The sequence below is a fragment of the Odontesthes bonariensis genome, chromosome 18 (genome assembly GCF_027942865.1).
Source record: "Odontesthes bonariensis isolate fOdoBon6 chromosome 18, fOdoBon6.hap1, whole genome shotgun sequence".
NCBI lineage: Eukaryota > Metazoa > Chordata > Actinopteri > Atheriniformes > Atherinopsidae > Odontesthes > Odontesthes bonariensis.
This window is the reverse complement of record NC_134523.1, coordinates 25,598,654-25,613,027: the sequence shown is the minus strand read 5'-3', so window position 1 is coordinate 25,613,027 and position 14,374 is coordinate 25,598,654. Positions and strand designations below refer to the sequence as shown.

Here is a 14,374-nt window from a genome sequence, read left to right as displayed (position 1 = left end):
AATTATGACAAGCCTTATGGTCTGAAACCAGTCTTTACTAATTACTCTCAATCCTGCTCCACCAACAGACTGCAAAACTCTTTTGTTCCTCTGGCCATCAGGCTGTACAACAGCTCTCAGTGATGACACTTCTGAATTTCACTGATCACTTTATATTTCACTTTCGTGTCACTTCACTGGTCACTTTATATTTTTTAAACAGTTTTTTAAATTCTTAGATTGTTTTTAAAGTGTTTATTATTGTATAAACATTTTTATTGCTTTATTATGTCCGCTACTGGATGCTTGAATTTCCTTCGGGATCAATAAAGTATCTATCTATCTATCTATCTATCTATCTAATTTGCCGTTTTATTGCATATCTTGTTGTTTCTGCAGCTCAACTTCAAATTGCACATTTAAAAAAAAAATGTTGAGGGAAACCAACTTGTCTCACAATGTTATCCCATCACTTCTGGGAGGGTTAGGCCAGTAACTCCTAGTAATCCCCAGTATTTATGACTGTTGACCGGTCTGTAATAAACCCACCGCGAGTCCCTGCTGCTAACGGAGGAGCTGGAGCAGATATTGTCAGAATAAATGCAGTTAAACATCAGGGAGTCTTGCAGCAGAAACCCACTGGTTACACAAATGGTGGAATAAAATATTTGGGTTGCATCTGACTGTGGTGTTAAAATGTTGGTGGAATAATGCTGGAATCGTATTTAGTTCTGTTTTACCACCACAAGGAAACATTGAAATGAAACTGGACCCCACACTGCTTCCTCATCCGTCAAAACCAGCGAAGAAGACTTGTTCTAACAGGAAGTAGCGGTATGAGAGACATGGGCTGTGTTCGAAACCGCATACTTCTCCCACTACTCATACTAACTTTTTAAGTTAGTATGCGAGTTTGAGTAAGCGAGAAGTTCCCGGATGCATACTAGATTCGCCGAAATGTTGGGTATGCATCACTCAAACTACCCCAGATGCAAAGTAACGTGACGTCGCCGATCGTCATTTCCTGTCAAAACGGCAGTTTCAAGTTAGCTACAACGAGGGTAGGTTCACGTCCTGTTTTCATAAGAAAAGCACCAATTGTATCGTAATGGCTTTCCCTATGATAAAAGGCAACGGGTATTTTATTTTGTGAAAATAACCGGAAGTGCGTTGCTTACTGCGGCTAGCTTTAGTAGCGCCAAATTCATCGGAACAAAATTGTAAATAGCCGGTATTTTGGCAGGTTTTCAAAATGTTGGGGATCTAAACGACTACTTTCTCGCCTGAAAAGGTTTCAAATGTTGCTAAAGTTTACAGAGTTGAGAGCTTAAGCGAAATCAGCTTCAGGCCGGCTGATTTCGGCTCGGGCAGGAGCGAAATGCATTGTGGGTAAACGCTCTGCATACTGTCTGATCGATCAGTATGTGGTATGCAGAATGGAAGTATGCAGTTTGCAAGTATGTAGTATGTAGTATGCGGTTTCGAACACAGCCATACATTAAAGGGGAACTGTGGTATTTTCAACATTAAGCCTCTTTTATGAGTCGTCTGCAATGTTTTAGAATCCCACTCACCGCTTTTCTGAATTTTACTGCTGTCTCCGGTATTTGCCTAATTTTGATTCCTCTCAACCTGCTTCAGAATGGCAAGTCATGTGCATGTCCTAAAAGGTCCGTAAAAGCACCATAAACGTCCGTTTTCAAAATCATCAACTCACCGGAGTGGTTACTGGTGTGCACTGGTAATCCATATCAAATTTCGTTGCGAAAAGTTGCTTCTGTCGTGTTTTATTTGGCAGCTCGTTCATGCTCGAACTATTTTCTTAGCCACCTCACAGCCGTGGATAAACCTCCGCTCAGCAGTTGACTCTGACTTGCTATACTCCACACCACTTGATGGCGTGGAGTATATCAACTGACTGGAGTAATATCAACAAACATCCAGTCTTCCAAAGAACTCAATAGGATTTACAAAATGTCAAATAAAACACGACAGAAGCAACGAAATTTGATATGGATTACCAGTGCACACCAGTAACCACTCCGGTGAGTTGATGATTTTGAAAACGGACGTTTATGGTGCTTTTACGGACCTTTTAGGACATGCATATGACTTGCCATTCTGAAGCAGGTTGAGATGAATCAAAATTAGGCAAATACCGGAGACAGCAGTAAAATTCAAAAAAGCGGTGAGGGGGCTTCTAAAACATTGCAGACGACTCATAAAAGAGGCTTAATGTTGAAAATACCGCAGTTCCCCTTTAAGTATCTCTCCTGCTGCAACTGTGTCAATACTACAAAAAAAGGCAACAAACTGTCTTCTGATCTGACGGATGTTGAAATATAAATATTTAACTCCACATTTTGGAGCATGATGCTAACGGTGCCCGACGAGTCTTTAACTTGCGCATCACAATTTTTAATCCAACCCACCTTCCATCGTTCTGTCTTAGATCTTCACCTGATCGCGACTCACTTCCTGCTTTGTTCCGGAAACAGTTAAAATATACATGCAGGACACTGTGTGTTTGTACTGAACTAGAAACGGAGAAAAAGGTGTAAATGTATTTTTCATGCACAGAGAAAAAGGTGCTTTTGGTCTAAATGTGGCTGGGTGAGAAGATGAGGCCATCCCCACGTTCCTTAGCTAGAGTTTTTAAACTTTATGTTTTATCGTGTGTGGATTTTTAGCCGTACAACATCCCCACAGAGTCACATCAAACATGAAGACACACCACACACTGATTCCCAAGGCGAGTAGTAACAGCCATAAGAGAGAGGGAGAGAGGAAAAAGCCACAGAGTTCCCAGCAGACCAATAACTGCAGCAAACTGCAGAATCCATCCCTTTCTTTCCTTTGCTCTATTCCTGCAGGTTTTTACTCCAAAACTCCCAGATGTGAAAAAAAGCTGTGGGCAGGAGCTTCCCCGGCTTTCTTTGAAAGGACTAACCCCATTAATACAGCATTATTTACCTTTATACCATCTCATTAAAGGCCTTTAAACTTTCAGACATGTCCCGCTTTGCACGAATCTAACAGAAATGTGACATCTAAGAGTGACATTTCTGGTTAAAAGACAAAGACGACCTTCCATTTATCCCAATAGTCTAAATCTAATTAGCATATAGTCACTTTGGGTGGTTTAATTAGGAAGGCACAAACTTTTACTTCTTTTATTTCCTTACAGATGACCCGTCTTATTTAGGAGAGCTCAGAAATAATTCAAGGCCAGCTGGAGGTAGCAGTTAATTTCATTCAAGATGGCTGCTCTGTTGCCTTAGCTTAGGATGCAGACCACAAGGCCGCAGCTTAAAGGCCCTGACACACCAAGCAGAAACTCAGCTGCTGGGAACAAATAAGAGTCTTGTCTCCTTGGTGTGTAACGCACATTCAGGTCTATCAGACCTCAGTGGCCTTATTTTCTGCGTCTTGTCCTTCAGAGAGAGAGAGATCGCCGCTCCGATTAGCGCCATCGCCTCACCGGTGGGAGCAGTGATGACATAAAGCCACAAAAATCAGAGTATCAAACTGAATATTTCCTCATTTGTTTGGTTCACGTGTTCAAAAGAAGCAAAAGTTTTCACATTAACGTGTGGATAAAATAAAGACCGACTGATAACCATGTTTATAGAGATATTGATGTGAAACACTGCTTTATTCACAGCTTACCACCCTCCCCTTCTGCCCTGGAGTTGTGCCTCTTTGCGCACGTAGATCGTGCGCTCGAGCTGGCGGTTGAATGTGGTCTTGGCGGCCTTTGGTCGCTTCTTTTTTTTTTTACCTCGAACACATTCAGAAACTAATTCATTGATATAAATGTCTTTAGCAGGAAAATAGCTGTGTTGACCCAGTTTAACTATTTATCTCTATGAAAACTTCTATTCTAGTTTCTGTGTAAAAACTTTAAGATTAAATCTTACAAACATTAAATCTAGGGCAGACCGGCTAAGTAAAGAAAACACAAAAGCTGAGGAGGCTTTACTTTGGGAGAATTCCCCAGAAATATCATCATATTCCCAACACACGAGCTGGAAATAACCTTGGTACTTGCAGCAGAAAGCATCCAGGTTTTTATTTGAGAAAATATGAATTTAAAAAAAAAATTGGGCTTTGCATTTCTGCTGGTTTTCAATAAAGCAGTGTGAGCTTAAAAAAAAAAAAAAAATGCAGGCGCAATGCCAACGAGGGTAGGGGCAGGAAAGGTCTGTGCTGGATCAGCCTGGTCCAAACAACCACAAAACCAAACTGGGCTCTTTTCTCACTGCAACCTGTTGGCAGAGTTTCCCCGAAGTGGCTCCCAAGGTGGTCCTCTGAGAGAAAGTATCCAACTTATTTCGCATCATTCTACTACTGCTTTCTAAATGATTATTTCTATTACTAAAGACTTTCCGCTGGTGGTGCGATTAACTGCCAACGAATGGATTTAAGTGCACATCAACGGTCCCATTTTATGGTGAATTAATGGAGGCAGCCACACACAGCGGGTCACTCTACCTGCTGACTGCATCCAACCACTCTTCTTTGTTAGAACCAATTAAACAGATGGAATTTGGTGGCCACTTAGCTTTTAAAGCTACTGCTAACAGACTGGTAATTTGAACACTATTCTATCGAACCACACCGAGTTGGTCGGTCCACTCGTTCCTCAGCCAATCCGGTCTTTAAAGACACCAAACCAAGCAGGGACCCCCCCCCCATACGCTTTTTTATTCCCACAAACCACCGGCAACAGCCATAATACGCGTTCAACACCTGAAGAGTCGGGATGGAGCCAGACTAAACACGCACAGACAAAACAGAAACCCATCTCTACACTCTCAGCCTTGGTTTGAGCAAGAGAAAAATCTCAAAGTTAGATAAAAATCAGCTTTATTAAGACAAATATGTGTTAATTTCATGAAGCCCCTGAGTCCACATGTTAACTGCGTGTTATCAGAGAGAAGAAGCCGGAAATCCAGTATCCTGTCAGGTGTTTCAGAGATCTGCCGAGCAGCAGAACTCAACATTATCTGCTCGCTGAGGTGAATCGTTGGTTCCACTTGACCTGCTCTGTTGTTTTATCTGCCCTGCTGCTGCTGGGGGAGGTCAGCTGTCACAGAGCCAAAACAGATTCACTCAATCATAACTACTTACAGATACCGAGCCAACAGGCTGTCTGGCAGAGACAGTTGATGAGCACATTCTTTGGGTTAAAAGCGCCTGTACTTTACAAATGAGAAGCAGCAGCTGTCGTCGCTTCATCCGAAGCCAGGTTTGTGTTTCTGGTTCTCAGAGCGTCGGCACACCTTGGCTTCGCAGTGGCCTCCAATCAGATTATTCCTATTGAATACTTGGCTCAGTGTGGACAATCATGCAGGAAGAAATCTGTTCCATTTTCTGCCTCGTCAGCCGAAACAGACCACATTACGGAGCAGCCTAAATATGTCTTCCTGTTAGAGTAATGGGTGCAACTCCCCGCAATTAATCTTCATCTGATAAAGCTCTCCTTGCTTTAGCAGGGCAACAAGTATCACTTTTACCAACTAATGGTTTACCAGCACAAGAGGACATGTTATGCTTTCACACAGCAATACAACAACCACCGAGGCGCCCTCAGGCAAAGCCCTCTCAAACTTCTGAAGCATGCCCGTTTGGATATAATTAAAACGTCATGTGGAGAGCTCAATGTGAGGATGATTCACCCGTCATGCAGACATCTAGATGCCCTGACGGCAAAATGTCCCAAACTTTCTGCAGCTGCATGCAACAGGTCGAAAATGTCATGTTTTTTAATGACATCAGCCATGTAAACGCGGAAAAAAAAAAACGTGTATTTATAACCAAAATCATGACCGTGCAGGCAGCGGTAGCACTGGAATAAAAAAGGTCTAAAGTTTCTGTTGAGAACAATAAGCAGGTTATCTCTCAGGCAGGAATCTGATAGAGCAGTTTATGTGGCTGAGGTGCTGCAGAGAAAAGAATACCATGCATTGTTTGTTCTCCTCAAAGTGTGGCCAAACATTCACTGAGAATACTAGTCTGTCGAGTCGATCACAATCAAACCACCGAATGCGCCGATGGGACTGCAGAGCAGCGTTTCAGAGACGGGGAGCCACAATCCAACCCCAAAAAGAGTAAAAAGTGTACATAAAAATCCATTATTTTAAGCACAAAAGAAGATATTTTACTGCTGCATGTGTAGAAAACTTCATCTCCCAGACTGACTGTCAGGCTTCCTGCGTTTGTTTAGCCAGCATGTCCCACCTGGAGCAACCTGTCGTCTCACAGCTAAGCTCGGTGTGGGTCACCAAAGCCACCGTACACACACTTCCAGGAAAAGGAGGCCCGCTGCAACACTGAGAGATAATCACAGCAGCGCTGACCCGGGCCGCCACTCCACAGCACACCAGAGAAATGCTGACGTCACTCTGCTGCACTTTTTCCAGGGTCTGCTTGTCCAGGCTTGGCTCGGCCGTAATCAGGAATGTGATCAGGTGGACTCAAAGGACTCAAAGGTCCACCTGATCACTCACAGAAACAGCATAATGGGAGGAAAAACACAGGGAAAAGTGCATCCTGTGGGTGGGGAGTGGCCTGTTCCCCAAAAGGACCCCGATACACATCTGCCGTGATTTCATACCGACTGCCGCGGAGTAATGGCTCCCGACTAGATTTTAAACTTCTGCTGCTCGTCTACAAATCCCAGAATGGTTTAGGTCCAGAACACATGAATGACATGCTGGTAGAGTATAAACCCAGCAGAGCTCTGAGATCTGCTGACTCAGGTCAGATAGTGGAGCCCAGAGTTCAAACTGGACCTGGTGAAGCAGCTTTTAGCTGTTATGCTGCTCACAACTGGAACAAACTACCAGCAGAACTGAAATCAGCCCCAACTGTGAGCACTTTTAAATCCAGGTTAAAAACATTTCTCTTTCCGTGTGCTTATGGTTGAGTTTATATTTTTCTTTTTCCCCTCTTCTTTGATTGCTTTCAACTGTGTTTTAATTTGTGTTCCATTTTTTTTTTTTTTAATTCTCTTTAAATTGCTTGTTTTTATGCTGTTCTTTTAAATGCCTTGTCTCTATGTAAAGCACATTGAGTTGCCTGTGGTATGAAATGCGCTATATAAATAAAGATGCCTTGCCTTGCCTAAAGATCTGATAAACAGCTGCTTTTGTCAAAATAAATCCATCTGATGCATTCAGTTTAAGACCACCACCAACCACCGAGACAAAGGACAGGAAATAAATTATCTAATTTCAATCAAATCAGCCATGTTGCTGCACATCTGTATCCTCAAACTTTACCTGAGACAAACAACTCGGCTTCACCCATCACCGGCGTCCTTCTCAAATGAAACCGACGTGGGCTTGTGGGTCATTATCTGTGGTCTCTAAAAAAGCAGCGTTATTATCATTATTATTATTAGAGCTGTTTGAGTTTGCATAAACACTTATAGTTTATCCTCGTGCGTTAAGCTAACTGCCCACAACCAAGCGGGCTTCCCCTGGGGTTGATTAAAACAAATAAAAACACTGGCTTTGGCAGGTAAAGCCACACTGTGACAGACACACAAACACATTTGCACCGAAGCGACGCTCACGGTAATAAACAGCAGCCCTGCCCTCGCCAGACTTGACACCAGATAATTGCTCGTGTGTGGCTCCTTTCACTCCACGCACACACAGAACCCAACAAAGCGTGCTGGCCCGCTGGTCCTGACTGTCTACAGCTGTGACGTCTCACATGTGGCGCGTTGTTGATATAAGTAGGAACACAAGTGGAAAATTGGAGCTGGTGCTGGTGGAGCCAGACTTCTGCCTTCCTGATAGGAACACAGGCAGGGCTGACCCGTGTTTTTTTTCACACGTGTGTAAATTAATATTTGTGTACGGGCGTTTAAATGTGACCTACATCCATACCTCTGCGACTGCTTTAAAGTCAGAGTGAGGCGGCTTTGTTTCAGGCTGAGGAGGGGGGAGTCCGTTTAAACTTAATCCCTAGAAACTAAAGGAAGTTGGAATGAAGCATGCTGCAAATGCTGCAAAACAGGAACCTCTGAAAACAAAACAAAAAAGTTAGCTTTCGCTTAATAGCTGAGCCGTCGCACAAACAGCAGCATTAAGCCATCTGTAAGCCCTTAAGCACAACCAACTCAGGGAATAATTCTCACACAGACATAGGCAGTTATATCCTGCGCCGCGTCACCTTCGCTTAAAACGAGACTGTCCGCTTTTAAAGCTAAACGGAAGTCGTCTGGAAGGACTGCGGCGTTCAGAAGTCTGAAATAGGCAACAATGACAAGCTGGCAGGAGTTGTTCTCTAAAAATAAAAGTGGTCTGAAAAGTAAAACCAGTCGTGATGTGGCGTTGGTGGGTAAATCTGGGTCGGATTGTCGAGTAATAACTGAATAAACCACGCTTTTATGATTCTCTCGCAACAGCAGAAAGAGGAACGATATCTCCAGCAGCAAAGAGATATGGAAGCCATATTTGTAATTACGACGTTGTGTTGTGGTGAGGCATTCCCCTCTTTAAACATCTATTATGGGCACTGGAACTGCGCCTGCCCGAGGTTACCACAAAGCACTTCTGACTAAACTGAATTTAAGAGCACCTAAATGCACAATGGAGGAAAATCACAGTCATTTCGGTGAAAACCAACAATGTCACAGAAAAATGAGAGGAATTCCACTGGATTTCTGGGTCAAACTCCACTTTGAATCCTCAGTGGAACCGTTCAAATGATGCAGAAACCCCACGGTTCTGGTTCCGGTGCATGTGGCAGGAGGAAAGCAGGACTGCGTGCTTACATCATCACCTCTGACCCGCACGTTTAAGCTACCGACCCAATCACAGGGTCACCTTTTTAATCTTGGTCAGTGAGCTGTGATTTAACCAGAGGAAATGAGAGGGTTTTTACTTTAAAATGATTAAAACTTCCCCCTCCACAAAGTGTGCACTATGGGTCACTTTTTGTACACAAAAGCTGAACAAAAAAAACCGCTCCAGATCCTCTATTTAAAACTGCTTTTCCTCTCTTGTCTCTACTCTGCTACAGGATCTTTATTATGTGGCTTTCCTGCTAAATAAATTCATCAAAACGGTTTGTTTTTATCTTTTTAACTCGTTTCCTTGCTTTGTTTTTGTTTTACATCAGCGTGGGTGTATTACCACCAAGGTTGCGACCCCTTCAAATCACTCACTGGTTGTTAAATGCATAATAAAACAGATCCTTTACAACATTTGAATAAATATGAAGTGTGGTAATAACATCAGATGAAATGCGGAGCACCGTGGCCCTGACCCTGACTCCCCACCACCGCTGCAGCAGAGGCGGGGCCACAGGGGCATTGGCCCCAGCTGAGATCTGATTGGCCCCCTGACGTGCCCCTGTCCTGTCACTCATCTGTCTTTTGTCCGGTTCAGTTCCCATCACAAAAACCGAAGAATAATGCTGTTTTAGAGGAGTGAAATGTACAGTAGTCGCCCACATGCAACTTTGTGTATGTTTGTGAGAGAGATGTTTTGAACTGACAGTATTTGTGAAAAAGTAAAAAGGTTTTAAAAAATGAAATAAAATACTGGATTTTCTCAAATGCTGTGTGTGTGTGTTTGAGAGCATTTTGTCTATGTACAGTAAAAATGCATGTAAAATTGGTTAGGAGTTTTTTTTTTTTTAATTACGTGTTTAGTTAAGTGTTTGAACATGGTGTGACTGGTGAAATGTATATACAGTACCTTACCAAAACAGGGAATTGTGTGCAAGGGTGTTGGACAAATACTTGGCCCCTCTATGAACACTGTGGGTGGGACGATATGCTTTGGTCACGATTCGATTGTATCACGATTCTTGATAATTGCGATTCTACAAGTATTGCGATTCGATATAATCAGTAATTGCAATGTTCTTCCTCCTTAAAAAAAAACAAACAAGTTGACTCCTACACTTCTAGAATGAATGTCATTACCATAAACAATGCACATCAGTTGAAATAAACGTCAGCTGCTGGACTGACTGACACAGACTGAGACAAAAAGAGGCATTTTTTTAAAGTTTATAGTTACAAAATTAATTGAAATGTCCACACAGCACAAATGTGGGCTAGTTTTAACATAACTTAATGTAATAAATTGATTAAGTTTTTCTGGACACAGATATGACGTAATATAATCGATTCAGGGGAGAAAATCGATTTTTAAAATCATCCCATAAAAAAAAAAAAAAAAAAAATCGCGATATGTACATGAATCGATTTTTTCGCCCACCCCTAATGAACACTGTGGCCCCTTACTCAGAAATATCCTAGATCCGCCACTGGCTGCAGGAAACCCTCCAGCTGCCCTCACTGTAACATTTCTCCGCATCAAAGCTCCTTTTACACGTCAAACAAAGTGCATGTAAAGTTTTAAAATAAGTATTTGCGTTGGCCTCCGTCCGCTCGTTGTCGGAAACAAACATGGTTGCGAGTAAAGCCGCCTGCACACGGGTGCTGAAACAATAACAAGCGACGCGGATGGATCCGCTCTAGCGCCATAATTCTGTCACACTTTCCCCGGAGCGGAGAGTCTGTTAGCGTGCTAACGAGCAGCTAGCCGCCGCCGTTGTTTTCATCTTTAAAAGAACAAACAGCAGAGTCTGAAAAGTTTACTTCATGTGTGTAGGGCATCGACTCACCCGTCTCTACCGGGGTTTTCATCCTCGTTGTCGTCTTCGGTGTCCCCACTTTGGTCACTTTTCCCCGTCGACTGGTAACTTTAGACGTTAGTTAGCTAACTGCTAACTTTAGCCACGTTAGCAGCGGCACCCCAACTCCTTCCTCACGAGCGGCTCCGTTCGAGCTCGGTTCGAACGTTGAAAACCAGCCGTTTAAATTCGAATGGAGATTCGCTTTCTTGCTTATCATCGACGCGCACTCGAAAAAGTTTCGCCCCAAGAGTTTGTTTTTCAGTACTGGAAGAGGGGAGGGAGGTGAGGTGAGGGGGGCTCGTGTGTGGAAAAGTTGCCCCAAAGCTTCTGAGAGGGGGAAAAAAAATCCTGTCGCCCCGGTCTGAATGGCGCAGGTCAAAGTTTGGAGTCGTGCGGCCGTTGGTAGGAGCCGTTGGTAGGAGCTGGAGCAACGGAATGCGACGAGTTTTAAATTTTCATGCCGTTTGCAGCGACTGTGTCGCGTGGTCGAGCCCTCCTCCACATCATCATCATCATCATCCCGGCAAGAGCGGTTCTTCAGGAAGGAGTAAAAGTACCGAAGCCAACTCGGTTCTCTCTCTGTCCCCCTCTTTCTCCGGCTCACACTTTTTCTTTTTCCACTCACTCAGTCACTTCGTGTTCTCTCAACCCCCCCCCCCTTCCTCGGTCGGGGTGTCGTGTTTCGCTCTCCTCCTGCCACACGGGGCCGCCCACGCTGACCCACGGAGGGAGGGAGACAGGAACCGAACGCCCACTTCTCACCAAAGATCGTCTATGTTTTCAGAAGATTGCTCTTTCCTTAATTGAGGAATCTTTATTTATTAGTAATTTCCATAGCAATATGTGTAAATCTAAATAAAACAAACCCAGGATATCAATAAATAGGAAATAGACTCTCTTGTTAATTATTTTTGTTCGTGTTACTCCAGTTGTTTCTTTGGATGTCCGAATAAAATTGCAGCATTATTTCATCTATTTGTTTAAGTCTTTAATGTGTATGTAGTCTCTAATTTTCTTATTTCTGACCTGGGCCTCTTCAAATCTAGGCTAAAAACCTACTTATTTAGGATTGCTTTTAATACCCAGTAGTATGATGACACTTTTATGTTATTTTATCTTATTTGATTTTGTTGTATTTTATTGCTTTCACTGTTATTTTATTGTTTTTATTTGTTTTTTACTTATTCTTCTCTTTATTAATTACCTGCTGTAAAGGACTTTGGTACATCGTAAGGACTGTCTGTAAAGTATAAATAAAATACATTTACATTTTAATTAATTATACGTGGCCCACTATATCTATGATGGTCAAAATTAAATTTTTTATTAGTGACGTGATGGTCTGAGTAGTAATTGTAGGATTTTGGTGAGTTTGTGTTGTAATAACACCTGCAAATTTTGATTTTTAAACTTTCTTTTCGAACAGGAATTGTAACTCCAACATTTAAACCTTTCATGGTGGGATTTAAAGTTGGATGAAAACTTAAAATGAGAAAAATCTTGCAATTTGGACTCATGACCTCAGCGTCATGTGCAGTATATTACCAGGTAGGGCTGTCTCTTCTGATTATATTCTGATATGATCTAATAGGAAGATGATGTTCTTTGTTTAGGACACAAAAAATATTAAATATCCCACAGTCTAGGTTGCCAAATCTGTTCGAAGTGTGTCACAGAAAACTAATAAACATGTCAAATATTGACACAGATGTTTTTTGAATGACAATAATACTAACTTAATTTTATTCTACTAGATGATTAATCACTGTGTGGTTTTAACAAGTGGCCACTTATCAGTTATAAATGATAATATGATGAGCTGTATAATTCAGGTTGCCATTTTCACCCTCAGACGGACTCGTTATCTCATTAGACGATCTTCGTCCAGGACCCACTCGTTGGTCGGAGTCACCGCTGCCTCCAGTTTGTCGCTCGCTCCCGTTTGGCGCGTCATGGCGTTGCTGTGGAGACCCACCGCCGCCGTGGGTGACCAGAGGCGCCGAGTTTACCTGCAAACCGCGACAGCGAGACAGCCAAGGAGCCGCCAGCCGCCATTTAAACACGAGCCAGGAAGGAAAGGCCAATCAACAGGTGCGCATTCCTCCGGGAATGAGTGAGGCATTTACATAGATTGTAAGTGTGGCCCATCAAGGTGCTTATTAGACAGGGGCGATTTTAGGATCTGGTCTTTAGGGGTGCCCAGCCCCCAGTGCTCACAGAGGCACATTATTTCTCACTAATTGAGGCGAACTAGTACATTTTTAAATTTTGGAGCAGTATTAGTTTTGCTTTGAATAGTGTTTTCCCCTACAACATTCAATTTTGACCTCTTCATTTCAAAAGACTGTGGCTTGACAGGGATAACAGAGAGCCGGAGACAAATATTGAAGATAACTCAACATTGATTTTGGGAGTAAAGAGTTAAAACAAAAACAAATGCTAGAAAATAAATAAAATGGTCACTAACGGCATCCTTGAGCAAAAAAAAAAAGCGTTTTTGCATAATATAATATTTTAAAAATGTGCTGAGCCAGGGGGTGCCGAGCTATCTCACGGTGGTGCCTTGGCACCACTAAAAATACCCTAGCCTCGCCCCTGGCGTTAGAGCCTTTTTTTTTTCTCCCACACACGCGCCTTACGTGCTCTCCAAATGAAGGGCCCTTCAGCTCTTACATCAACTCTCGGAGGCAGGAGATGGAGAAGGGGGTTAAAAGAAAGGAGCAGTAATTACACAAGAGCTGAGCTGGAGAGCAGGTTGAGATGAGGAACGAGAAGAAGTGCGCGGATCACTGGTGGGTCTTTTCTTTTTATCATATTTCCAGCCAATTAGTCATCCCACTGCCTTCTCACATCCACCCTGTGTTCGTTTAGTTTGAATGGCGGTGTGTGGGAGGTAAAGGGCAGTCAGTGGGTGAGTCTGAAATGTGACTGTCACCACCACAGAGGGACAATAATGTCTTCCTTCCACTTCTCCGTTTGGATCACCCTCAGCTTCCCTTTTCACCCACATCCCCCCTTACTCATCTCCATCCTCTTCTTCAAAGTGCTCTCTACGTCCTCACCTCATCAGCTTCCTCTTCCACCCACTTCACCCGAATTTCTGCATCACATCTACAACACATAAATATGTCTATATACACTGAAAAAGGGACTTTTTGTTGAAGTAAACTCTATTATGTAGTGTAACTGTCATAATTTCTACCTTGTATCTTTAAGATTCAGTAAGAACTATAGCTTCTTAAGTTTATTAACGTAATACATGAATTATGGGGGAAGAGTAAGTTTTACTTAGGTTTCCTCATACAATTTAAATGTTTAATAGTTGTTTGTACATAAACCTAGAAATACTACATAAACTTTACTCTGAAAGTGTATCGTTAAAATCTACTAAGTTACTTCATAACAGCAAATACTACAGATATATAAAATTTACTTAAAAATTTGGAGTAAAATGATGTTCCTGGATGGAGGGAACATCGGAGCCTTTTAATATATCTTATATCTTTCTCTTTTAATTTATCTTGACTGTTGCTTGTTTTTAAATTCAATTAAATTATTTCATTTGTTTCTCTTTATATTCTTTTATGTATTTTTAATGCTTCTTCCACTCCCTGCTGCAATGCTTTTATTTTATGTGAAGCATTTTGAATTGTTTTGTACATGCAGAGATGGGGACTCGAGTCGACTCGAGTGGCTGTTTTGATGACTTGTGACTTGACTTGACAAA

At 42.4% G+C, this 14,374-nt stretch overlaps 1 protein-coding gene across 2 annotated transcripts in view; it reads right to left on the bottom strand.

Moving 5' to 3' along the window:
- Positions 1–11,393, bottom strand: part of erf (Ets2 repressor factor) — a 44,489-nt gene extending 33,096 nt beyond the window's left edge. Inside the window, exon 1 of one of the 2 annotated variants that reach the window (XM_075449552.1) lies at positions 10,636–11,393. In XM_075449552.1, coding sequence (XP_075305667.1) covers positions 10,636–10,657 — 22 coding nt within the window. In that variant the 5' untranslated portion in view covers positions 10,658–11,393. The remainder of the gene's footprint in view (positions 1–10,635) is intronic. The other variant, XM_075449553.1, reaches the window with a different exon arrangement.
- Positions 11,394–14,374: the final 2,981 nt, after the last annotated feature.